General features: G+C 36.8%; 1 protein-coding gene across 1 annotated transcript in view; it reads left to right on the top strand.

The window, feature by feature from the left end:
- The window catches only part of Cdc73 (cell division cycle 73), a 684,130-nt gene extending 662,562 nt beyond the window's left edge, over positions 1 to 21,568 (top strand). Inside the window, exon 16 of the mRNA XM_050119992.1 lies at positions 21,471 to 21,568. Coding sequence (XP_049975949.1) covers positions 21,471 to 21,553 — 83 coding nt within the window. The 3' untranslated portion in view covers positions 21,554 to 21,568. The remainder of the gene's footprint in view (positions 1 to 21,470) is intronic.
- Positions 21,569 to 25,731: the final 4,163 nt, after the last annotated feature.

Raw genomic sequence — 25,731 nt, 5'->3', positions numbered from 1 at the left:
AAGGAGAACCTAAAATCTCACCCTTAAGCAAGAAAATAAACTTTTACAAATGATTAGATTATACTTGAAGAAGCAAGGTGACTTTCTACATATTTTGGTAAAAAGTGTTATATCTTCGTCTTATATGCCACATAAATGTGTCAAGGATTACACATCCGTACTTTGTTCTGAAAGGAGGAAAAGCCTTGTGGAGTGAGATATGGCTGACTAGAATGCCCTCTGTGGATTAGGAGAGTACAGCTTGTTTGTGCCCAGCCCTTTGTTAGAATGGTCTAGGTACAAACAAACAAATAGGCAATAACAACAAGAACAAAGACAGTCATGAAATTTGGAAATTCCAGTGTTGGCCCCTGTGAGAAATTTGTAGAGCAGAGTACTTACCAAGTAACCACCATTCCTAGGCTCTAGTGTCTGTCATATGAGTCCTATAAGAGAAGACTGACAAGGGATAGATAGTTGCAGCCAGAATTCTACCAGAATTTCAAAGAAGAGCTAATACCAATACTCCTCAAAATGTTTCACACAATAAAAATAGAAGGAACATTGCCAAACTCTTTTTACAAGGCAACAGTTACCCTGGTACCCAAACCACACAAAGATGCAACAAAGAAAAAGAATTACAGACCAATCTCTTTCATGAACATTGATGGCAAAAATACTCAATAAAACAATGGCAATCCAAAATGAAGAACACATCAGAAAAATCATCCAATATGATAAAATGGGCTTTATCCAAGAGATGCAAGGATGGCTGTCGGCTTGCTATAAATGGCTTTTATTATAGTTAGGTATGACCCTTGTATCCCTAATCTCTTTGAGACCTTTATCATAAAGGGATGTTGAATTTTGTCAAATGCTTTTTCAGCATCTAATGAAATGATCATATGGTTTTTTTTCTTTCAGTTTATTTATATGATGGATTACATTGATAGATTTTCATATGTTGAACTAGCCCTGCATCCCTGGGATGAAGCCTATTTGATAATAATGGATAATTTTTCTAACGTGTTCTTGGATTCGGTTTGCCAGTATTTTATTGAGGATTTTCACATCGATGTTCATGAGTGAGATTGGCCTGTAATTCTCTTTCTTGATTGAGTCTTTGTGTGGTTTTGGTATCAGGGTAACTGTAGCTTCATAAAAGGAATTTGGCAATGACTTTTCTGTTTCTATATTATGAAATACATTAAGGAGTATAGGTATTAGGTCTTCTTAGAAGTTCTGGTAGAATTCTGCATTGAAACCATCTGGACCTGGGCTTTTTTTGGTAGGGAGGTTTTTTATTACAACTTCTAATTCTTCGCGACTTACAGGTCTATTTAGATTGTTCACCTGGTCTGGTCTAACTTTGGTATATGGTACTTATCTAAAAAGGTGTCCTTTTCTTTAAACTGGAAACAACTTAGATGCCTTTCAATGGAAGAATGGATGAAGAAAGTGTGGAATATATACATATTAGAGTACTACTCAGCGGTAAAAAACAATGACTTCGCGAATTTTGCATGCAAATGGATGGAAATAGAAAACACTATCCTGAGTGAGGTATCCCAATCCCAAAAAGGTGAACATGGGATGTACTCACTAATAATTGGTTTCTAGCCATAAATAAAGGACATTGAGCATATAATTTGTGATCCTAGAGAAGCTAAATAAGAAGGCGAACCCAAAGAAAAACATATAGTCATCCGCCTGGATATGGGAAGTAGACAAGATTACAGGACAAAACCTGGGAAGTTGGGGATGAGGTGGCATGGGGCTAAGGGGAAATGGGGTGAGAAACGTGAGAAGGGAAGAATGGGGGGAGCTAGGAGGAATGGGATGGTTGGGATAAAGGAAGGGTGGACACGGGAGCAGAGAAATATATAACCTAATTAAGGGAGCCATCTTAGGGTTGGCAAGAGACTGGACTCTAGAGGGGCTCGCAGGTGTCCAGGGAGATGTCCCCAGCTAGTACCTTGAGCAACTGAGGAGAGGGAACCTGAAATGACCCTATCCTGTAGCCATACTGATGAATATCTTGCATATCACCTTAGAACCTTCATCTGGCCATGGATCGAGATAGAGACAGAGACCAAATTGGAGCACCAGACTGAGCTCCTATGGTCCAAATGAGGAGCAGAAGGAGGGAGAACATGAGCAAGGAAGTCAGGACCACGAGGGGTGCACCCACCCACTGTGACAGTGGAATTGATCTATTGGGAGCTCACCAAGGCCAGCGGGACTGGGACTGAATAAGTATGAAATGAAACCGGATTTTCTGAACGTGTCAGACAATGACGGCTGATGAGAAGCCAAGGACAATGGCACTAGGTTTCGATCCTAATACATGAACTGGCTTTGTGGGAGCCTAGCCTGTTTGGATGCTCACAATCCTGGTCCTGGATAGAAGTGGGAGGACCTTGGACTTCCCGCAAGGCAGGGAATCTGGACTGCTCTTCATTCTCGAGAGGGAGGGGGAATGGAGTGCGGGGGAAGGGGAAAGGGGAAAGGGAAAGGGGAAAGGGAAAAGAGTGGGGGGAGGGGGCGATGTGTGCCAGGAGGGCGAGGGAAATGGGAAATATTTTTTTTTGCAACAACTAAAAAAAATAAAATAAACAAAAAAAAGATGCAAGGATGATTTAACATATGAAAATCTCCCAAAGTAATCTACCATATAAACAAAATGAAAAGAAAAAAAATGATCATCTCATTAAATGCTGAAAAAGCCTTTGATGAAAATCCAACACCCCTTCATGATAGCCGTCTTGGAGAGTTCAGGGATACAAAGAGCACACCTAAACATAAGAAAGGCAATATACAGCAAGCCAACAGCCAACATCAAACTAAATGGAGAGAAACCCAAGGCAATTCTACTAAAATCAGGATCAAGACAAATCTGCCCACTCTTTCCGTATATATTTAATATAGTACTTGAAGTTCCAGTTAAGACATTAAAAAGAGATCAAGGGGATACAAATTGGAAAGGAAGAAGTCAAATGTTCACTATTTCAGATGATATGATAGTTTACATAAGTGACCAAGAAAATTCTAACAGGGAATTCTTATAACTGGGAAACACTTTTGGTAATGTGTCAAGATACAAGATTAATGCAAAAAAAATCAGTAGCCCTCCTGCATATAGATGATAAATAGTGGAGAAAGAAATCAGAGAAACATCAACCTTTGCAATAGCCACAAACAACATAAAGTATCTTGGGGTAACTCTAATCAAACAAGTGAAAGACCTGTATGATAAGAACTTTAAGTCTTTAAAGAAAGAAACTAAAAAGATAACAGAAAATGGAAAGTTCTCCCATGCTCTTGGATAGGTAGGATTAACATAATAAAAATGACAATCTTACCAGCATCAATATAGAGATTCAATGCAATGCCCATCAAAATTCCAGCAAAATTCTTCACAGACATTGAAAGAACAATACTCAACTTCATATGGAAAAACAAAAAACCCAGGATAGCCAAAACAATCTTGTACAATAAAGAAATTTCTAGAGGCATCACAATCCCTGACTTCAAACTCTACTATAGAGCTATAGTAATGAAAACACCTTGATTTGGCAACCAAACAAATGAGTGGACCAATGGAATTGAAGACCCTGATATTAATCCACACACTTATGAACACCCTATTTTTGAAAAAAAAAAGCTAAAACTATACAATGGAAAAAAGAAAGCATCTTCAACAAATGATGCTGGCATACTGGATATAAAATTGTAGAAGAGTAAAAATATGTCCATATCTACCCATTCACAAAACTCAGGAGGAAATAGTTCAACGACCTCAACATAAAGCCAGGTACACTGAATCTCATAGAAAAGAAAGTGGGAAGAAGCTTTGAATGCATTGGCACAGGTGACCACTTCCTCAATTTCCTCAATATAACACCAGTAACCCAGACACTGATATTGACAATTAATAAATGAAACTTCCTGAAACTGAGAAATTTCTGTAAGGCAGAGGACACAGTCAACAAGATAAAACTACAGCCTACAGAATGGGTAAAGATTTTCACCAACTCCATAATGGACAGAGGGCTGATCTCCAAAATATACAAAGAACTCAAGAAACTACATATCAAAATAATGTGGGATGCCACTCTGTATGTTATGAATATGTTTGATTACCATTGGTTAATAAAGAAGCTGCATTGGCCTATGACAAGGCAGAATATAGGTAGGTGGTAAAACTAAACTGAATGCAGGGAGAAAGAAGCTGGAATCAAGGACATTTGCTCAACTGTGTTCATAGCAGCATTATTCATAATAGCTAGAACCTGGAAACAACCTAGATGGTCCTCAACCAAAGAATGGATAGAAAAATTGTGGTACATTTACACAATGGTGTACTACTCAGTGGTAAAAAACAATGACATCTTAAAATTTCAGGCAAATGGATGGAACTGAAAAGAACCATCCTGAGTGAGGTGATTCAGACATAGAAAGACAACCATGGTATGTACTCACTCATAAGTGGATATTAGACATAAAGCAAAGGATAACCAGCCTACTATACACAATCCCAGAGAAGGCAAGAAACAAGGAAAACCCTAAGAGAGACATATGTGGATTCCCCCAGAAGGGCAGTAGAGAAGATTTATTCAGTAAAGTGGCAGTATGGGGTTATCAGGAGGGTGGTAGGGAGTGGGGAGTGGGGAGAAGCATGAGGGATTGAGAAGATCTATTTGGGTGAGGACAGAGTGAGAGAGAGGGAGAGGGAGAAAAGGGAGAGGGAGGAGAGGGAGAGGGGGCTGAACAAGAATTGGGTTCACATCATGCTATTAGTTTGGGTCTATTAATCCCATTTTGCGCTGAACATCCTAAATAATGCTGCAAGAGGAGTGATGTTTGTGCTAAGGCTATAGCAGTGGAAAGGCAACCTCATCTAAAGATGTCAAGCACAGGTTTAGAGCCAGTCCTTGGTGTTTTCTGGGGCAAACTTGGGACGGTTATACAGGGAAATATTAAATTTGCACGAAGACTCTGGTTCAGAATGAAGCAGTGAACTTTGTTGGCAACATTTTGGGAATGCTATACAGGGGCGTTTTGTCATGAAACATTGTTTCCCCTAGAACTCTTGTTTTTGTTTTAGTTTTTTGGTGTTTGATTTTTTGAGACAGAGGATCTTTGTGTTACTTTGGAGCCTGTCCTGGAAGTAGCTCTGTAACTAGCCCTAGAACTTTTAACAGCCTTAGAAAATAAACTTCAGTGCCCTCAACAAAAACAAAAGTAATATTGAAAACTCACAATAAACAACCACTAAGAAAAATGAACACTATGCAAAGTTACAATAAAATACAACTCATAAGCAAGAGTGGCATTGGTCAGAGCAAAAGACCCAATAAAAACAGATTTGTTGGAACTGTCAATTGTGACCTGAGCATAGCCTGGAAATGCAGTAAGGAGGATCAAATGTTTAAAGGTTTTGAGAAGTGATTACTTTTTCAGAGTCATTGGTTAAAATGATCAGTTATATAGAATAAACTGTATGGGGAAGCCCAGAAAATATGAAAACATAGTAGGAAAGAGTTCCTAAGCTAAGGACAAAGAACGCAATAACAATGTAAACTCGAGAGAGTGACCTGTGTTGCAATAACAACAAACTGATATACATGTAATTGGGTTCCCAAGGTTTGCAACACAGAAGGGACAGGGAAATACTTGCTGACTCAGTAGAGTCCAGATTCCTTCAAATCTGTGCCAATGTGAGCTCCCAATAAACTGTGAGGAGTCCCGAGTGGCACATACTAGGAAATCACAAATGCATGCTCTGTTCACAGCAGCATCAAGCAATAGTGAATTAATGTTGAAACAGAAAGAAAGAATCAAGTAGAAAATCAAGATTTTAAAGATTGCATACTGCCTATAAGCAAAATGATAAGCTTAAAGGTAATCCTACCACATCTTCTAATATGGGGCAATATCTTAAATACTGTATCCCTTGCCTTGAAGGTGCTCAGATGAGGACCTAACCTAAAGATGTTTGTGAGCAAAAGTCCAAGGGAAGTGATTTTCAGCAGAGACCCCATTTGAACTAATATTTGACAGATTGCTTCGGGGGGAAGACAACTGATATTACAGGAGGAAAAAGTCAATTTTAACATTAACTGAACATACACACACAACAAGGAAACTGTAGTGTTTATAAAATTTAAGAAAGCTATCATAACCAGAAGTAGAGAATCTGAAGCACTCTTTTTGAAAAGTCTCTCATGCACAGAGGTTTTATGTCAAGGTAGAATGTAACATGTTGCACATGCGCAATAAGAGAGAGACAATGGAGAAATGGAGGGTTGGAAACTCATAGTGGTGCTAGCAGGATACTAAAGGATAATTAACTAAGAATGGAGGAAAATGGAAAACAAAATTAATAACTGTTTTAGTCCAATCATATGTTGGTATTTACTTGACATAGCGCTGACCTAGATAATACAACTGTAAACTAAATATTGTCAGGATTAGAGATAGGATCCAACTTTACATGACTTAAAATATATATATATATATAGTTTACATACATACACATGCAAAAAAACTATATCTATGGATGAAGGGAAGGATTTCCATCCTGAGAAAAGAGTATATTAATGAACAAAATAAAGTTCTAACTACAAACTTGTTACTGATAAAAAGTGAGCAAAAACATAATTTGCATTGCCATACACTAATTTAGTGTATGTAATTTAATGGGGGTCAGTGTGATCTTTCTGTACAGGCCTTCAGCCTGCTGTCATCATGACCAGTCACTTTTCCTGTCATTGTCTTCTGCTCTCTCACTGGCTTTTTGCCAATGCTATACTCTGTAGTACTTGCTGAAATCATTTAGTATGATGCCTTTAACTTTAGTATTTTTCCTATGATTTCTGTGACTATTGAAGGTCTTTTGTACTTTACCATGAATTTTAAAACTTTCTAGTTTTGTGAAGAATTTTACTGGTGTTTTGATGTGCATTAATCATGAATTTGCAGATTATTTTGAATAGTTTGAACATGTTGACATTTGTTGCAATCCATTAACAGAAGAGATGTTTCTGACTTTGCATCTTCAATTGCTTTCATGCTTTCTAGTTATCACTATAGAGGTCTTTTATTTCCTTTGTACACATAGGTATTCTTTCTAAGTTTTTTTTTTAATTTTTTTTATTGAAAAAAAAATTTCCGCCTCCTCCCCGCCTCCCATTTCCCTCCCCATCTCCCTTTTCCCTCCCCTTCCTCCCACTCTTCTCCCCCTCTTCTCACTCCTCTCCCCCTCCCTCTCCAGTCTGAAGGGCAGTCAGGGTTCCCTGCCTTGTGGAAAGTCCAAAGTCCTCCCCCCACTATCCTGGTCTTGGAAGGTGAACATCCAAACTGGCTAGACTCCCACAAAGCCAGAACATGAAGTAGTATCAAAACCCAGTGCCATTGTCCTTGGCTTCTCAGCAGCCCTCATTCTCCGCCATATTCAGAGAGTTCGGTTTTATCCCAAGCTTTTTCAGTCACAGTCCAGCTGGCCTTGGTGAGCTCCCAATAGAATCTTTGTGAATGAAGTTGCTTTTAAAATTTTTCTTAGCAAACTTGTTACTAATGTATAGAAAACCATTTTTAGTGTTGGTTTCGCATCGTGCTACTTTCCTGAATTTATCATTTCTAATAGTCTCTTGGTGGAAATTTAAGGTTTTCTATGTATAGAATCAAGGTATCTGGGACAATCTGTAATTTAGCTATCTCTTTTCCTGTATGTGTACCTTTTATTCCCTGAGCTCAATTTCTTTAGCTAACAGCTGTGGTTTTATATAGTAGGACTGGTTCCTACTCTTAAGGGAAGTCCGTTTAATTTTATCACATTCAGTATTATGTTGGGCATATAGTTGTAATACATAGTTATTAATACATTAAGGTATGACACCATACCAAATTTGATTGTGGTTTTTATTATGAAAGGTATGTTAAATATTGCCAATTGCTCTTGTATATCTGATGAGATTGCTCTATGACTTTTATCCTGCCTTCTCTTTATGTGAAGTTCTATGTTTGTATGTATTCAACCATGTCAGTGTCTCCAGAATGAAACACCAATCTTTTTGATGTGCAGTTTGTTGAATCTGATGTACTAGCGTTTTGTTGAGAAATTTCGCATTTGTGTTCACCAGAGATATAAGTTTGTAGATGTTTTGTTTGTTGTTTGTTTTCTAGTATTGTTGTTGCTTTTTGTAAAAATGTCGCCTTCAAAAACTGTGTAAGGACTTTTTCACTTTTAATTCTTTGGACTTGTTTGGGGAGCATTGGTCTTTAAAAGGTGGGTAAAAACTCAGCAATGATGACTCCATCTTGTCTTCATCTTGCCTTTGTCAGGAGACTTTGTTACTGCTTTAGTCTTAATAGTATTATTGGACTGTGAGGTTTTTCCTTAATAGTTTAGATTTGAATTTTGGCCAGTCATGTGTATCCAAAATTAATTCATTTCTTTGAGATTTTCCAGTTTATTAGGCAGGATATGACTTGGAAAATAATCCTTTATAGTAGTTTTAGTTCTGTGGGTACCATGTGTAAAGTCTTCTTCACTGCACCATTTTTATTCCTGGAATCTTCTTTATCTTTTGGTTACTCCTTTTTAATTGTGATTATTTTTTAAGAAGCAGCTCTAATTTTTAAGTTTGTGTTTTGTTTTTTTTTTCTATTGGAGGTCTTATTTCTTTTTTTCTACTTATTTTAAGTTTCATTTTTTTCCTATTTTCCTATGTCCTAGACACAGCTTTGCATCTTTACATTCTATTTCCAAAGTGTTTTTTTTTAATGTAGTTACTCATTGTTATAACCTACCATAGTAGTCATACTTATCCTGGATCACAGAGGATTTGGTATGCTGTGCTTTCATTTGTGGCATTTCAGGAAATGTTTAAATTTCCCTTCATACTTCTTGGTGATTCACTGTTCACAAATGTTTTGCCAAGTTCAGTCTCAATGCATTACATAATTGTAATTTCTCTTTTGTTGACTGAAAATTTTGTTCCTTTGTGATCTGACAAGAGAGAAGGTATGATTCAAATTTTTTAAAACTTTTGTGAATGATAAGAAAAACTTGATACTGGTGAAAAGAATGAATATTTTGAAGTTCTTGAGTAGGATATTGTATAAGGGTCTGATATTTTCCTTCTTTTTTGAGATACTTCAAAAATCCTGTTTTTATGTTTGATATTTTCCCCTTTATCTAGTCTGCTGATAAAGCTTTTGACTTAATTGTTTTAGTACTCTCTTCTTTGCCAACATTATAAATATATATAATACATTCTGGTACATTAATCCCTACAGTTCCTTAACTTCCCACCCACATAAACCACCCCTCAGTCTTGATTCAATCTTCATGTCTTTTTAAAAGTAATTAAAAAAATAAATAATATAATAATTTTCACCCTTTTCTTTCATGTCTGAGCTTATCCCATATCTTCCCCTTTGAAATCAGTTTCTTTTCCTTTAGCTATTATGGTTACAGCTATATATATACATATATCTATAAATGTCTAAATATTTTGCCACTTTGATGTCTTTACTGTGTTTTTGTTTTTGATTGGTGACTGATTTGTTTTAGGAATGTGACCTGTAGCATATATTATAGCTTGTGGTCATGTCTGTTCATAATTCTCTTCCGTGTATCTCTAGACTTGTTTTTGATCTATGACTGCTCTCTATGATAGTCATATTCTTACAGTAAAAAAAAAAATGAGATATAGGCTGGGTGGTGGTGCACGCCTTTAATTCCAGCCCTAGGCCTCTGAGTTTGAGGCAAGGGTGGTCTATAAAACGAGTATCAGGTTAGCCATGACTACACAGAGAAACCCCATCTCAAAAAGCAAAACAAACCAACAAACAAAAAAAAAACAAAATTGAGATGCAAGATTAAACTGTCAATCAGCCAAATGTATCATTGGTGGTCATGTTCTTCTGATAGTTATTGGATAATCATATTTTGTAAATTACTCAAGTTATCACTGCCAATATATGTGTTCTTATAGAAACTTTTGCATCCTGTTAAAAATTCAAACAGTATTAAAAACTTAGATGTCTTGAAACAAAAACTAATACACAGAAAAATCTTTTTTTCAAGTTTATTGGTCTGTTTCTTGGCAAGTGCTGCAGTTCTTCAGACATTGCTAATGACCCAGGTGACTTCCCTTGTGTTTCTTTGTCATCAGTATCCTGCATTGATCTCTGGGCCATGGCCAACCTTGTTCTCAGTTTTGTTTGTGTGGCTTTACCTTTTCCAGCCTGTCCTAGAAATAGCACCCTGCAGTTTTTTATGCTTAAAGGTTTTTTACTTGAAATGGATGCTTTTGTTTGGAGGTATATTGTAGGTATTGGAAGTTTCTTCCTTAATATTCTATAACAGTTCTCTCTCTGTGAAGAGATCACTGTTTCTGTATTCAGTAAATGATGGGCAGAAATTTAAAAGTAAATTTTAAGTAACTGGTTCAAGAGTTTAGGGAAATTTCAGGTTTTTTTGTAAGTTTGTTTGCTTTGCTGTCACAGTCACAAAAATGAAAACAGATAACTGCAAGATTATTCAAAACAAGATATGAGGAAATTAATAGTATTCAGAGCAGAAGGATATAGAAGCTAGTGTGCTCTTCCAGAGGCTGAGAGTTTATAACATTGTTAGATGACATCAAAATGCTTTGGTCATCACTACATGAAGTTGTCAACAAAGCTCCCTCAGTGACAACCCCAATAAATGCTCATTGCTTCCTCTATGTTCATTTACTCTTGCATTCAGTTCTTTATGCACATTGTATGCTCAGTATGGTTCCTATGACAAGTCATGCCATGATGATTGAATGAATTAGCATCCAGAGCTTGTAACAGGCCTACTGCTCACTAGTCAGCTGTCACGGACTAGTTTTGTTTTCTCTCAGTCTTACAAACATACACATCAAGACTAAATCTTTACTGTTTTGCACAGCACATGTGGTCACTTTTAGATGGTTCATTAATGACTTTTTTTATTTGGATGACTTGGAGTTAATTATACCCTTTATCAGGGTAAAATTAAATATATTCTATTAGAGCTTAGTTAATTTATAAAATATTCTATGTATTCACAAACAGTATTTTCTTTAATTTTTTTTTTTTTAGAGACAGGGTTTTGCTGTTCCTTTGAAGGCCTGTCCTGGAACTAACTCTTATAGACCAGACTGGCCTCTAACTCACAGAGTCACAGAGATCTGCCTGCCTCTGCCTCTCGAGTGCTGGGTTTAAAGGCATGTGCCACAACTGCCCTGCTACACAATATTTTCAAATATTAACACAAACAAATCTATTTTTCAATCTATGTTACTTGAAAATTCAGAAAGTTTGTGGTAAATGTGTATAGTATAGGGTTCTACTTCTTTCTTTGTAACTTAAAATCGTCAGGAATAGATTATTACTTTTACTGATTTTACAGCCTTTGATTCCAGAGAGAGAAACTATGGGTTGGTCTTAAACAGATCCACAAAAACCTTGACAATCAATGCTAATGTAAAACCTGAATTGTAGCAGTGATGTGAGAGCCAGACAGCTCATATTTTCTCTCAGTCAGTCAGTGATTTCCAGTGATGGAAAAGGGTGATATTTTCTCATTTACTCACTGCAAAACATTTTTTTCCTACTAGGTCTATACTATTTTTTTTTTAAGATAAACTAGGCACTTACAGTGACTAAGAGATGAACTTTCTTATACCTGACATGGTTGGGGAAGAGTATTGGGGTTACAACTGAGCCTCAAAATTGAAAAAACAAAAATCAGGGAATATATTTTTTTATGGAATTTGATAGTTTTTCCTCCCCTGAAGACCAGAAAACAAAACCAAACCCATTTTTTTCTTTTCTGATTGGGAGGATTTGTCTACAAAGCTTTTAAAACCCTAGTAATAAAGGAAGTTCTTGTGGACATTCTTGTCAGAGAACTTCGATCACAGTGATAAGACTTAACTTCTAGTTTTAATCAAGAAAAGTCTGTGAAGTGGAAATGGTTGCACAAAATCCCTTAAAATCATATTTACACCATTTTTAAGTTCACTGTGACAGATAAACTCATGGTCATCCTTTATAAAAGTGTATCTGGTTGGTTCACTTCAAAGATTGTGTTACCATTCAAGGGGAACACAGTCCTGTTTATTGATACAGCAACAGAGCCTTCCCTGGCCCTCTTAACCCCTGGCATGCATAGTCACTTCCTCTTCGGAACAATCAACAGTGATTTCAAATGTCAACTATGGATTCCTAAGCTATCTTGTTCATATATCTTTTCAGAGGAACATGAAGTCTTTCTCCGGTCTTCCTTGTTCTATACCTATGTGATGCTCTGTATCTGAAAGAGCATCTCCAAGGTATATCCAATGTGTTCACACTTTGTATAAGTTTCTGTTTAACATGAATGCCAGGCAATCTGAGCTCAAAGTCTTGAATGTTGAAGACTTGCAGCATCTTAATCTATGGTTATAGGAGAGATTCTTAGTCCTGTTGAGTTCAGAATAAATTCTAAATGGAAGGAAATGGTCTCTGGGAGCCCAGTTACATGTTTTAGAAGTTTGAGGCCATTTGGATTTATTATTTATCTTGTTATTTATGGCCTGGAGTTTCTCTTACGTTTTGAGGCACAAGCAACCAGGTTCATTGATAAACACGTAGTAAATATATTCTTTGGCTTAAAATCAAATTATTTTACTGTTGCATACCATCATTTATGTTCTTATTCCTGTCTTGTTTTTGCACTTTAAATACCTTTGATTTCTTGTCAAACAAACAAACAGTTTGAATTTTGACTCATTACAGTCAAACTGTTGTACTTTTCTCTTTCCTTCATCCTTTTCTCCAGTGCTCTAGTTGTAGCTTCCACAGCTCCAATATCTTCTAGCAGGCAAGCGCTCTGATATGAGACCTTCTAAGTGGGTCAAACCCTCTGAAATTAAAAATGAAACAAAGATTGTTCCAGGATCACAGTGCACTGAATTGTTTGTGGCCTTTCGGTCGTAGCCTCTTGATTACTCCACAGACTTTACCACTCCATGTTGCTCACAAGTTGAAAAAGTTATATGAAAAGCAAGACATAGTAAAAGAATCTAAAGTTTATTTAGTAACATATAAAATATGGTTATCTCAGTGATATAAAAGTAAATATTTATTTATTTCCAATTGTGTCTTTAATATTTTCTAAAATAATTTCAAATTCTTAGAGTTAATGCCCAACTCCTAGAAGAAAGCATTATAAAGAACTTGAATAGTAAACTCTGAATTCTCCAAATTTGCTATTAATTTAATTATTTCTTATGGTGCCATTTAAAATCAAAGTATATGACCTATAGAATCATTCCTTTTGAACAGATAAGTTTTAGTTTATTTGTTATGTATATTATTAATAAATGTTCTCAGGGAAAATCGTTGTAATCCATAATAGCAATCCTTCTAGCTACTATGACCTTCCCATATGTCTTCCTTCAGTATCTTTAGGAGGGAATCTTGAGCCGCACTGCTCTGTGTTCATGGAATGTTAATCCTACAAATTTGAGTTTGAAGGCTTCTCTGGAAAATAAACCCATTTTGTAGCTTATTTTATAAGGCATGCAGATTAAATGAATTCATTGATGGGCTGTGCTTATAAAGTGAGTTTTGACTTCCTGTTGCTGCCTTGAAATTTTACCATTTGTTTCCTTAATCCCACAGCAGTGCATCCTTACAAGTAGGATGATCAAAAAGGTCAAATATGAAATCAAAATGTTGTGGTTTGGTGGCTTCTGGAAGCCGTTGGCAACAATCTGTTCAGCCCAGGGTTTCTTGACTTCTTGTTTCATCCAATCACAGCCCCAGTTGTCATGTGCACATTCTCTCTATGAGAGTCCTAGATGCCTGAACTTCCCATCCTTTCCTTCTTAAAGATACTAGTCAATCTCTTTGAGGTCATCCCAATCCCATTGATCTCAAGTCTGCATGGTTATAACTACAAAGATAATATTTGTAAATAAGGTGCCATTCACAGTAGTATGACATAGGACTTACACAAAACGTTAGTATATGAAATTCAATATACTATGAACAGTGTAGTAAAAAATAGTTGAAGTACAAGTGAAATAAACTCTCTGTTATGTGATATACTTAACCATTTGGGTCAATTTGTTGTAATAGGTTGAAATAGAAAGATCATTTTATAGATAATTTATAGACATCTTTGTAGTTTTATTCCTCTAAATTACCTTTCTATATTAGCATTTAAGAAGCTAGATTATTAAATTTAGTGGACCTCACCAAGTAGAGTACTTGTTTGTCTGTGAAGAATTGTTATTTGCCTAGTTAAATTTTACACTAAGTGTGTCCTTTTTCTTGCTTGGTGTTGCTATCATGTGAGTATTATTTCTCCAACGATAAACAGTCACTTTCACTCCTGTGAGACATTAGTTTCACATTCCCAGTTTTGGCATGATATCAATTTCAATAGAAAAACTTTCCAGAGAAGTTATTGCCAAACTGTTCTATGTAACAATTCTACAATTTCCTCTTGTTCTAAACATCAAAGACTTCTAGCAATCACTTTTATTCCACTTTGAATGAGCTCCTTCAGGCTCACTGTATACAAAATGTCTTTCTATCTTTTACACATCCTCCAAGTGATGGATGTGGAAGTCCCAGTACCCAGTGCCCCCGTCGGTGACCTTAGTTGGTGTCTAATCAAATGTAGATTACTGTTCCTATTAAAAGGAGACTTTTGGGTTTAGGGATAAACATGGACTGAAGAAAGATTGTGAGACAGAAAAAAGGCAATGCAATTTACAAAGCAGGGAAACCAGAGGAGGGGCGTGGGACTTTTCTCCCTCTGTCCTCAGAAGGAATCCACACAATTGACTCCTGACCTCAGACTTCTGCTCAGCTGAATTTGAGACAATGGATTTCTATTGTGTATGCAAACTAGTGAAGTCCCAGGCCACAGGTGCACTTCCTCTTTTGCTAGCATTCCCATTTAGATGACTCACTAGATCAATACAGTTGTTTGAATTGATAACTATACTAGGAATAGGCATTAGTTTATGTGTATGCTCACACTTAATATAGAATTATAAAATTAAAATATCAGTTAATATTTCTGGCATCTTTCTGCTTATCTAGGAGAATAACTGATAAAAGATTTCAGACGAAATGAATTTTAATAAAATTTTAGCCTTAGACAAATTCTAACGATTATACGCTCCATCCTGTTTCTGTTTGCTGACTTTTTTCTGAAGTAAAAAAAAAAATACATGCAAACCAACAAGAGTTGACTAGTTCAACATTCAAGAGTGATTTTAAATGAACTACCTTAAAGTGAATATATTTTAAAAACATAAAGAAGTAATTAAATAATATCACCACATAACAAGACACATTTAGGATTTTCTTCTCATTCTTGCTTGCCTCGTCTCTACTTCCATGTAAATAGATATAAGGTTATTCTTAACTATTTGATTTTGTTGGGTAGGCTATTGGCTTTTGGAGGGAAAATTAGTTTTTGTCTGAAACTTAGCCCTTGTATCTGTTGCTCCTGTAGTTCATTATTTCTTTCCCTGAACAACCATTTGTTTGGCCTTTTATTTTCATTTTTTTATTGGTGAGGTGTGATGTCGAGGTTTGAACCTAGGCCTTAGGCATTCTAGGCAATTATTCTGCCACTGAGCTCTATCCGCATCCTCCTTTATATTTTTATTATGGGACATGGTGGGGTGGGATTCCTAGACTCACATCGATCTCCTGACTCTGTATCTTAGGGAGGAATTATGCTTTTCATGCTCCTGACTCGGTCTTATGAATAGCTGAAATTAGAAGCCCATTTCACTAAGTCCAGCTATGTATCTGCTTAACTTTCCTATAGGTGCCAACTGGAGTCAGTCTGTCATCATGGAAATAGTAACTATGTATTCTGTCACCCTGAAATGGAGGAAGCATTTTGTTTCAATGACTAAAGAGACTCTAAGGCTTTACAGCGTCAAAGGTAATGATGTCCAGGCGATATGAGGTGGACTTTCCTAAGGAAACAGGGATAAGTGGTCATCTTCCTGCATGCCTATTGTGTGGTAGTCTCATGCACATTGTGTTTTTCTTTATGCTGTAGTTATCCCGATGGAGGTGATAATGTGGTTTGAATCTTAGGTCTTCCATATGAGACATGACACAACTTCTTATTGAAAAGAAATGAAAATGAATTAAAATGGCTATGTGTGAAAAGGGGAATGAAACTGATAAAATCTATGGTTCTTTCACATTATAAGGTAACTGACGCCACTATCCTGGATTATGAGAATTGTCAGTCTATTTTGAGCTCCCCAGCTTTGTAATCCTACATGTTCACTCTGGCCCTTGTGCCTTGCTGCTGAAGCAGACTCTGGCCCGACATGGAGCTAATGCTCTTTCTTGTATGCATTTATTCATTCTCTTGACATGTGCCTTTGGCTTGAGGACACACACAAAGTTCCTTTAGCAATGCTATGAGTTTCTTGCTACCAGTTGCCTTTCCTCCTTCGTTCCCCTGTATAGGAATAATACTTATCAGGCAACTTACATCATGGCTGGTATCCTCTTCTCCTCCATGGGCATTTACTCAATAAAGCCCTTGCACAGGGTTGTAGACTTAATAACAACTTTGGCTGGGATCTCCAAAACCTGTATGTTATGTTACATACCAAAAGGGGATTGAGGATGGAATTATAACAGGAGTTTAGTGATGGGGAGACTGTAGCTTTTTACTTAATATCAACAAAATGTCCTTAAAAATAGGCCCATGGTTAGAGAAAGGAATGGCAATATGGCAAAAGTGGAGGAAGGGAGGAAATGGATGGATGGGCGGGGAATGACGTGATGCATCCAGGAGCCCAGTGCTCTGGAGAAAGTAATAGAGAGACAGATTCTTCCACAGCACTTGAAGTAGGAATGATCTTTGCCATGTAGTAATATAGGCTTCAGAATTCTGACCTTGAGAATTACATGACAATAAATTTGTGTTAAGTTCTGAGCTTGTGGAGGCAATGAGAGCAGCAATGAGAATGTGATAGTCACCCACAAATTCTGTTTTGTCACCTACTTCTCTAAGGACTTAAGCTAAACAAATTTCAGATAAGAGTAACTACACATATTGATATAAAGAATTATTCATAGAGACCGTTCTTTGCTGTGTCACTTTTGAAAGTCTTTAATTTTTAAATGAAAATCTCCAGAAGAAATAAAGTTTCAGAGAGAAGATAATCTCCAACTTCAACCTAAATCACTCAGAAATGTTATATGTAATACCCATTGTTGAAGACAGACATTTCAGAGAAGTATTCATGGATAAAATATTTTAAAAACTCATTTCAAATAATGAATAAAACCAGTTAGGAAAACGATAGTCTAAACTATTGTTATGGAATACAGTGTCTGGTTTTATCTATATGTATTCAATTGGACAAAATCTTCCTAATTAGACACATTAACTGATAGAGAGTATGGAGCACTGTCGGCTAAGTTCTTATCATGCATGTCTGCAGCTTGCACAGCCTGGCCTTACTGTGTAAGTCTTACAGTGTAGCTTTGTTAAAAGTTCAGGCTTCCTATCCACCTGATTAACATGGCATTGAAAATACGTTCTTCACATGTACTTTTGTTAGTAACCAAATCCAAGATAAGTTGGTCTATTAGTTTCTCAGGGTTCCTTAGAGACTCAAGAATCAAATTTTCTGTTAAACCGAAAGGAAAATTGTAGAACATGTTATACTTCTAGCTTTTGTCTTTATGGAAATGTGGCATATCTTAGCCTGTTATCCACTCTACTTTGATTGCATGTAGTCCATTGCATTCTGTGAAGTGTACCTTCTACTCTGGTAGTCTGAATTGAATTAACTAATCGCTAATGGCTCCTATTGTTTAAGAAATTTCAATTTAAATTGGTGGGGATTAAGAAGATTAGCCCTTTCTCTAAATGAAAAGAAACACCAACAAAACTATAATTACCTATTACAGTCAGAGTATTTGTGAAGCTTCCTAGCTTAGTTTTGCAAATGAAGTAAGGTTCATTTTTCCAAATGGCGTTTTGGAATCCTTAGCATTAATGTTAGTTGACCACAGTTGAAATGTGGTGTGGTCCAGAGGGAGCCTATAATACAAATGGATTTCTGGAGAATATACCATGAACAGATAGATTTAGATCTATATCATAGCTAAATTACCATTTTTTCTGATTTTATATTTTGAAAGCAATCTTTTTTGAGAATTGGTGTTAAATGCAGAGAAAAATAACTCTCACTTTGGATTATTTCACAGCTGAAAGAGGACTGAGTAGTTGGGAGACAAAGCATCTCACTTTGTCAAAGTTTAGAAGAGGGTGCCCAAGTCCAATCTGTGTAGTTGGGTAACACAGCATCTCAGTTAGTCAGAAGTTTAGAAGAGGGTGCCCAAGTGCAGTCTGGCCAGGGGGTAAAGATATTACTCTTGGCTGAAGCTGTTCCTCAGCTGAGAGGAGGAGGCAGTGAGTTGAGTGACTGAAGGAAGGAAAAAGATCAGAGAATCTGCTGGTGCTGTACTTGGGAAGCAGTTTGGATTGCCGGCGCTGATACCAAAGGCGCTTTTGAGGCAGTTACAAAAGCTGGAAATTAAATAACAGGCAAAAAAAAAAAAAAATGAGTTCAGTCAGGACAATTTGAAGCTACTTTCTTTCCCTTCAGTCACAAACAGTACCTGCCATTGCCTTACTATTATCTATTTCCTTTATGTTTTCTGATGTCCAGATTTTTCATTGTTTTCCTCCTCCTTCTCTTTCTCTTTTTTTCTCCACCCTTCCCTCCTCCTTCTTTGTAAACGGAAAACAAGACAGTTTGTTTCAGATTTAGTTTGTACTTTTTGGCTTCCTGTTCAAAGTATGGCTCTTATGTTTTTTTCTCTGAGTCTTGGAGAGTGACTTCTGATCTGCTTCATTCCACAGTGTGCTTTATTGGCTCCGTCCCCTTTTGTACTTTCCCAGACCTGACAACTCAGCGTGGACATTTGTTGTCAAGGGAAAAGATGAAGAAGTCTGAGGGGGATGGGGGGGGGGGAGGAGCATTTGTTGTGATTACATTTGCAAAAGATCATGATAGGAATTTTAATGTCGGAAGGTTAACCTTTATAGCCAAATTTGATAGTCAGGTGTGTTGGTGTGTTAGAGCCAGAAGAGAGGAACACAGGGCCGCGAGGATAACAGAAAGACAGAGAAGGAAGAAATGAGGAAGAAAGCAAGAGCACCAGGGATGTACAGATGGAACTTGGCGCCCAGACGTGTGGCTAACTGAATCCACAAAAAGCCTGAGAAAGCTTGGGAAAGAATGGAGTGAAGCATGTTTTCTTGGTAGCAGAAATTTCTTGGGTCTACTCTGCTTGCTAGAGGCAAGCAAGCGCTCTCATCTACTGACTCAGCTTCAGCTGCAAAACCCTGCAGTTCATTAAGAGGTCCTGCCACGAAACACTTAAACGGTGTTGGTGAAAAGCTGAACACATGCTTTTCGGTTTTCAGCCTTAGCAGGAAAAAGCTGTGCTGTTTTAAAATGCCGGCTTTCTGGGCTGTCCTGCCACGGCAAACTCTGACTCTTTTACGCAGGAGGTTCGTGTGGTTTGCAAGCACAGGCTGCTGAAGCTTGCTGGCTGGCAGGGACCTTGAAATGCCATAGAGTTGTGGCAGTAAAGGGCTACAGCCAGTACCTCAGCCTTGAGGCTGGAAAGCTAAGGAATGGACTGGATCTAGCTGGCAAAGCTACCACTTTAATCCTACTCATATTGCTTAGTAATTTAAAGGCTAATGTGGTCAGAAAAAGAGAGATATATAGTAAAAAGAGATTCAAAGACAAAGAAAATTTTAAATGATTTACAGTGTTAAAAATGTATACAGACTAAAAGTTAAAATTCTTAAAGTAAAAAAAAAAAGTAAGAAAAAGAGAAGTTGTGTGTGGTAGTACACAACACTTGGGAGGCAGAGGGAGATTGACCTCTGTGACTTCAAGGTGTGGTAGCACACGCCTTTAATCCCAGTGCCTTGAAGGCAGAGACAAACAGATCTCTGTGAGTTCAAGGTGTAGTAGCAAACACCTTTAGTCCCAATGCTTGGGAGGCAGAGACAGGCGGATCTCTGAGAGTTCAAGTAGAGCCTGGTCTACAGAGTTATTCCAGGTCAAAGAGATACAGAGAATATAAAATAAAAGTAAAAATAAACTTAATAGAGGTTAAAATAAAGCGTACAAAGATGGAAAATACACAGAGAATCTTGATACTGTATGCTATTATGCTCTCTTTGAATTGTTTGAATGCTGAGGAAGGAGCAACAGATGCTAGAAGATATTTGTTTATAAATGCTGCTGAACTAATCCATCGTAGAGATTTTGATGCCTTGACTTTGAAATTTGGATCTAAGGACATGATGCTTTCGAAAGGAGTTTCTTATTTTGTTTTCACAGAGGATGAGACCCTGTTCATTTCTTCTATTCCGATATGGTATGATGGACCACGCCCTCCTGAACGGTTGCTGTGAATACCTTCAGAAAATTGCTTCGCTCAACTGCCAACTGAGATGAAACTAGCACACAGGTTATACCATGAAAGACCTAATTAACGACGCCCCCATTCAGCAGGAAGCAGTTTGGAGAGAAAAAACTGCACCCATATTCCCAAATATTATTTATAAATGTTCTTTTACATTTAAAGGGGGAGATGATATAGGTATGAATAATTTACATTGATATGGATTTTGCTTTACTGATTTAAATTTAAGGTTAATTTTGTAATGTATATAGGTTGTTAATGGATAATCATTAATAATAGTTAAGTTTGTAGTCATGTTAGTTAAGGTTTTCTAGATGTGCATAGATATATTTTAGATAGGCATTCTTCATATTTTTCAAAGATTATAGAATATGGCTTTTTAAATGTTTTAATAACTTAGGACTTTTCGTGACAATGAGACACTCTGCTCCTGGCATCACCAATCTACTTCAAGAGGAAGATGGGCATCGAAGAGGATCCTTATGGAGTTTGATAGCCATTTGGGTAAGAAACTGCTCTTGCCTGGACTATTGCATAAATTGGACACAGAGAACCCGCAGAGAGAGGACTGCTGAACTTGCCTAAAGGTGAGATGACCTTTTGGGGTTCCTGATTCATGAAAGAGTCTGCAAGACATTCTTCAGGACAAGCAGATAGTGACTGCCTTTGAAATTTCCTGCTTTGTGGAAATGTCTGCTGGAAACTATGGGCCTGTAGGTCGAAGATGGATGCCCCAACGGTACAGAGGAACTTTGGGTGACTGTCCAGGCAGCAAGATGTCTCTGTCAGTTCTAGAGTTTGAAAGTTGCTTTTTTCTTTTTGCTTAGGTAATATTGTATCTTTCTGGACTCTTTGATGGAGTTAAGAATAGTTAGCTATAGTTATAGTTTTCCTTAGTTATGAAATAGATTATTGTAATTTTTACTTGATAACTGTTTTGTTATATGTAATTTTGCTATGTTAAGTTAAAGCCTTCCTTTTTTGTTTAAACAGAAAAAGGGGAAGTGATGTGGGAGTGTCATATCAATCTGTTGATTTCATTGGCTGAGCAATAAAGAAACTGCTTGGCCCTCATAGGTTAGAACATTGTTGGGAGGAGTAAACAGAATAGGAGGATGGGCGGAAGAGGAAGTGAGGTCAGACTCTGCTTTGCTCCCGGAGACTCAACAGCTCTGCTCTCTGGAGCAGAGACACCATGATGGACGGAGGCTAGAATCTTCCCAGTAAGCGCACCTTGGGGTGCTTACACACATCATTAGAAATGGGCTAGTCCAGGTGCGAGAATTAGCCTGTAAGGGCTAGAGTTCAGGGGCCAAGCAGTTCTTAAATGAACACAGTTTGTGTGTTGTTATTTCGGGCATGAGCTAGCCAAGCGACCGGGGTGTTGGGGACGCAGCCCCGCCGCCGCTTCCTATTACAGCAGGAACTAATCCAGTTCTTTGCAATTTTTGCTGCTAATCTGAGTGTCTGAGTGGATACTAAAGATTACAGCTGAACTACGAAACAGAAAATCAGGTTTGGGTTAAACTACCAAAACAAGCTAGAACTGGTTGACTATATGGCCATGTAACCCATAAAACCATCTCTAGATTTGTAATATGAATTTTGTTGCTGAAGTGAGAATCTCATGAATAATACCAAGAAAGCTGATAACTGAGATCCATCAAAGCGTGTATGCCAGGCACCATTTTATCTGCCGTACATGAGCACATAACCAGTAGCTACTAAAGAAGAGCGTTGTCTTTTTATCACTCCTGTCTGACATGTGAGGAAACTTAGACCCTGACCAACTTGACTAGTTTAGAGGTACATTTTGAGGAGCTGGTACTTAAGCCCATCCTTCAGTGCCCCTCCCCCTTTTTGCCTGCTACACTATTAGCAAGGGAAACAGAATAAAAGAGAAAATTGTATTATGTATTCAGGAAAACCAGTATTTGTCAGTGGAAAACAGAAGAGACCATACACAAATATCAAAAGGAAATAGCTAAGAAAGAAGGTCACATTGGTTTTTAGAGGTAAATGGAAGATGATATTGCTAAAACGAGAGAGTGTTCAACCAGCAAGTTCTTTGACAGATAAAATTAGCATTGAGACTATGGTTCTTGGCCAGCTCACAACTTGTTTGATGATGATAAAATGACTGATTATGTATGTATACAGAAAATTGTAAATGTCCAAATAAACGCTCTTTTAGAACTAGTTGAGTTATCCTGGGGTTGTTCAGAATTACTACATACTATAGTCTTCTACACACCAGGTAATATTCCACTTCTTTGTTCTTTGTGGTTCTATTTAGACACTGAACTATCAACACAAATCTCCCTGTCTGTTCTATATTTAATACTTTCCTGTATTATTTGCTATCGAGGCTAAGCAGTGAACAGTAGTATGCTGGAGTCTGTTACTTTTATTGTTAATCTAATCATATTCATCATAATAAACCTATGTAGGATAATACATTACATCAGAGAATAATACTATAGCCTCATTTGTTCTGGGAAATAACTAAATACAGAAATAAGTCATAATAAATAGCATGATACCAGTGAGATGGCCAAGTGGGTAAATATCCTTGTCACCAAACCTAAGGGTCTGAGTTTGATGTCTGGCACCCACTTGGAGGAAGACAACAGACTCTTGGACAGAAGTCATGCAGATAGTTCCTATGGAAGAGCCTTAGAGAGGAAAGTGGTGGAAACAGCAAATTGAATGTCTTAGAATATCTTTATTAAAAATAAGGTAAAGGTAATCGTTTGAGTCATCTGAAAGACAATTGAAGAACCAACCATAGTGAAAATGACAACCTCAGTTGACCTTTGGTAGCTAGGTTGATTGGGAGGAGCACAGACTATGAATTGTGGTCTGAGAATATGTTAGGTCTATGGCATAGAGCATTGACTGCACATGCAGACTTATCCTTTGTGAGCATAAATCTTGTTTGATCCCTCAGTGTGGGAACTGTCTTAAAGTTAAATGCACACATTATGCTTCTGATTCCTTGTGTCAAACTAACTGGTGGGAATATTTGTTAAATTGACCATCAGAGCATACCTACTTCAGTAAAATGATAGCTTAATGATAACAAATCAGTGTATGAAAAGTAGGGGTATAATTTACAGAGAAAAAAATTAAAAACTAATAAAACTAGAATTTCAAATAAACCTTAAATATTATTTTAGTATAAATTTATTAAATATATTGTTTCTTATATTTATCTGACAAATATCATACTAAGTTTTCTAGTACCATTGTATGTGCACATACATGTTTGACTAAATTTGGAGTCCAGTTTGTTTGCTTTCTTCATTAAAACAACTTGGTAGATTGATTGTAGTTATAACTTGCAGTGTTATTGTTGCCAACAAAAATTCCATTGAAATTGTATTAAACCTTTTTTTTTCCTCTGTAATATCAAGTATAGTAACATTTTGAGGTCTATGCCAAAGAAAATGATAAAATCTCCAGTGTTGAGGACAATGTAAATTGACATCTCATTGCTTTCCTGGAATCAGAGGGTTCACAGAATGTGAAAGCCGTATCTCAGTAGCAAGACTGCTATCTTCAATTACCCTCCTTGAGCTGACAAAGGCAGAGACTTCTAGCTGCTGTTGCTGTTCTTTTATTTCTGCCTTCATTCATTTCCCCCTTCACAAAACTAAGCACCCACTGTCATTATTTTTACCATTTATCTTGAAAGCTGAAATGAATAGAAACATGGTTTCCCACACCTAAGGTGTATGTAGGATTTTCTCTGTAGGATGCAGAAATATATAATTTCTTTCTGCAGGCTTAATTTATAGTTGAAATTTTGGCTTTAGGAATCAGCTTTTATATTATTGTTTACATTTCTAAATTTTTAATTATAGAAGAAAGCTTGAATATACAGAGATAATAATGATGGGTGAAAAATCTTAGAGACAGAAATGACACCACAGGAGATCAGATTTTATTAATGAGCTTTTCATATTTTGTCATATCCCAGAAGGAGCTATCTTTCTTAACATATTTACACACGGAGACAAAATGTATGAGATGAGCCTTTTCTTTTTATGTTTCTCTCTTGAACATTATTAGGCAGTTTGTTGTGTCATTTTCTGAAGTTTTGTTTGCTTCTTTTTAGAGGTTATTTATTCATAAGACCTTAACCTCATTTTTATTACAAGGTAGCAATTTGACATCTCTTTCTACTAGAATGCACAAGGTTGTCTCTTATTAACCCCAATATTATGGCTATGTCTTGCCTTTAAAAATATTAACAGACATTTATTTAGTTCTTGAATTTCTGTGTTATACCACTTTAATTTTGTATGAAGTCAAGTGTGTAGTAGCATAATTTTGAGTTGGTTTACTCAACGTCAATTACAAAAATCTACCACTGAATCAAGCCGTAGTAGAGAATCTCATGGAGTTGACATCTTGTGCTTAGAGGTATGATTTAATGATGCCATATGGGCTTACATTAGGAATTAATGCCTGTATCTAATGAACTTTATTATTTTAAACAAAACTTCAACTTTTAAGACAATTATCAGAGTAAAAATGAGAAGAGGGTGGCTTACTGATATATGTATAGAGAAAGAAATGATTTCTGAAAGTAAAATTCTGGTAAGAACCTTTCTTTTGTGTCTTAGAATAAGAATAGAGTTTTTGTTTATTTGCCTAAAGACAACAGACTGACCCTCAGCATTATGTATCAAAGTATTTTGTGACTGCAATTGGAAATAAGAATGGATGTAGGTATAGGAAGTTTTAGAATAAGAAAACCAGATAGTTGTCTCTCTAGCATGCAAGTCAATTAATAAACATACACGTAGAATGGACCAAGAGCATGCAGGTAGATATTCAAGTCGTTTTAGTGTATATGGAACTTTATATAACAAGCATAAATAACTAGTTTAAATGTATAATTAGATAAGGAAACCAAGTGATGTCATCAGATTCTAGACTGTTAGTTTCCCTTTTAAATATTAGTTAAAATATACATGTGTTGCTTTCTCCCTCCCTCTCCCGTTCCTGACTTCTCGCATGTCTCTCCTCTTTTCTGGCATCTTCCACAATTCGTGGCCTCCTTTTATTTAATCATTACATTTAAACATAGCAACCCCCCCCACACACACACATAGGAACAAATGTATAAATACTCTCTTTGGAATCTGATTGGTGTTGTTTGTATGCATACACTTATAGGACTCGTTGCTTGGTACAGGATAGCCATTTAAGGACTTT

Source organism: Alexandromys fortis, unplaced genomic scaffold (assembly GCF_014885135.2).
Source record: "Alexandromys fortis isolate MF-2015 unplaced genomic scaffold, M_Fortis_MF-2015_v1.1 scaffold_142, whole genome shotgun sequence".
In the NCBI taxonomy this organism is placed as follows: domain Eukaryota; kingdom Metazoa; phylum Chordata; class Mammalia; order Rodentia; family Cricetidae; genus Alexandromys; species Alexandromys fortis.
Note: the sequence above shows the minus strand (reverse complement) of the source record. Positions and strands in the feature narration are given on the sequence as shown.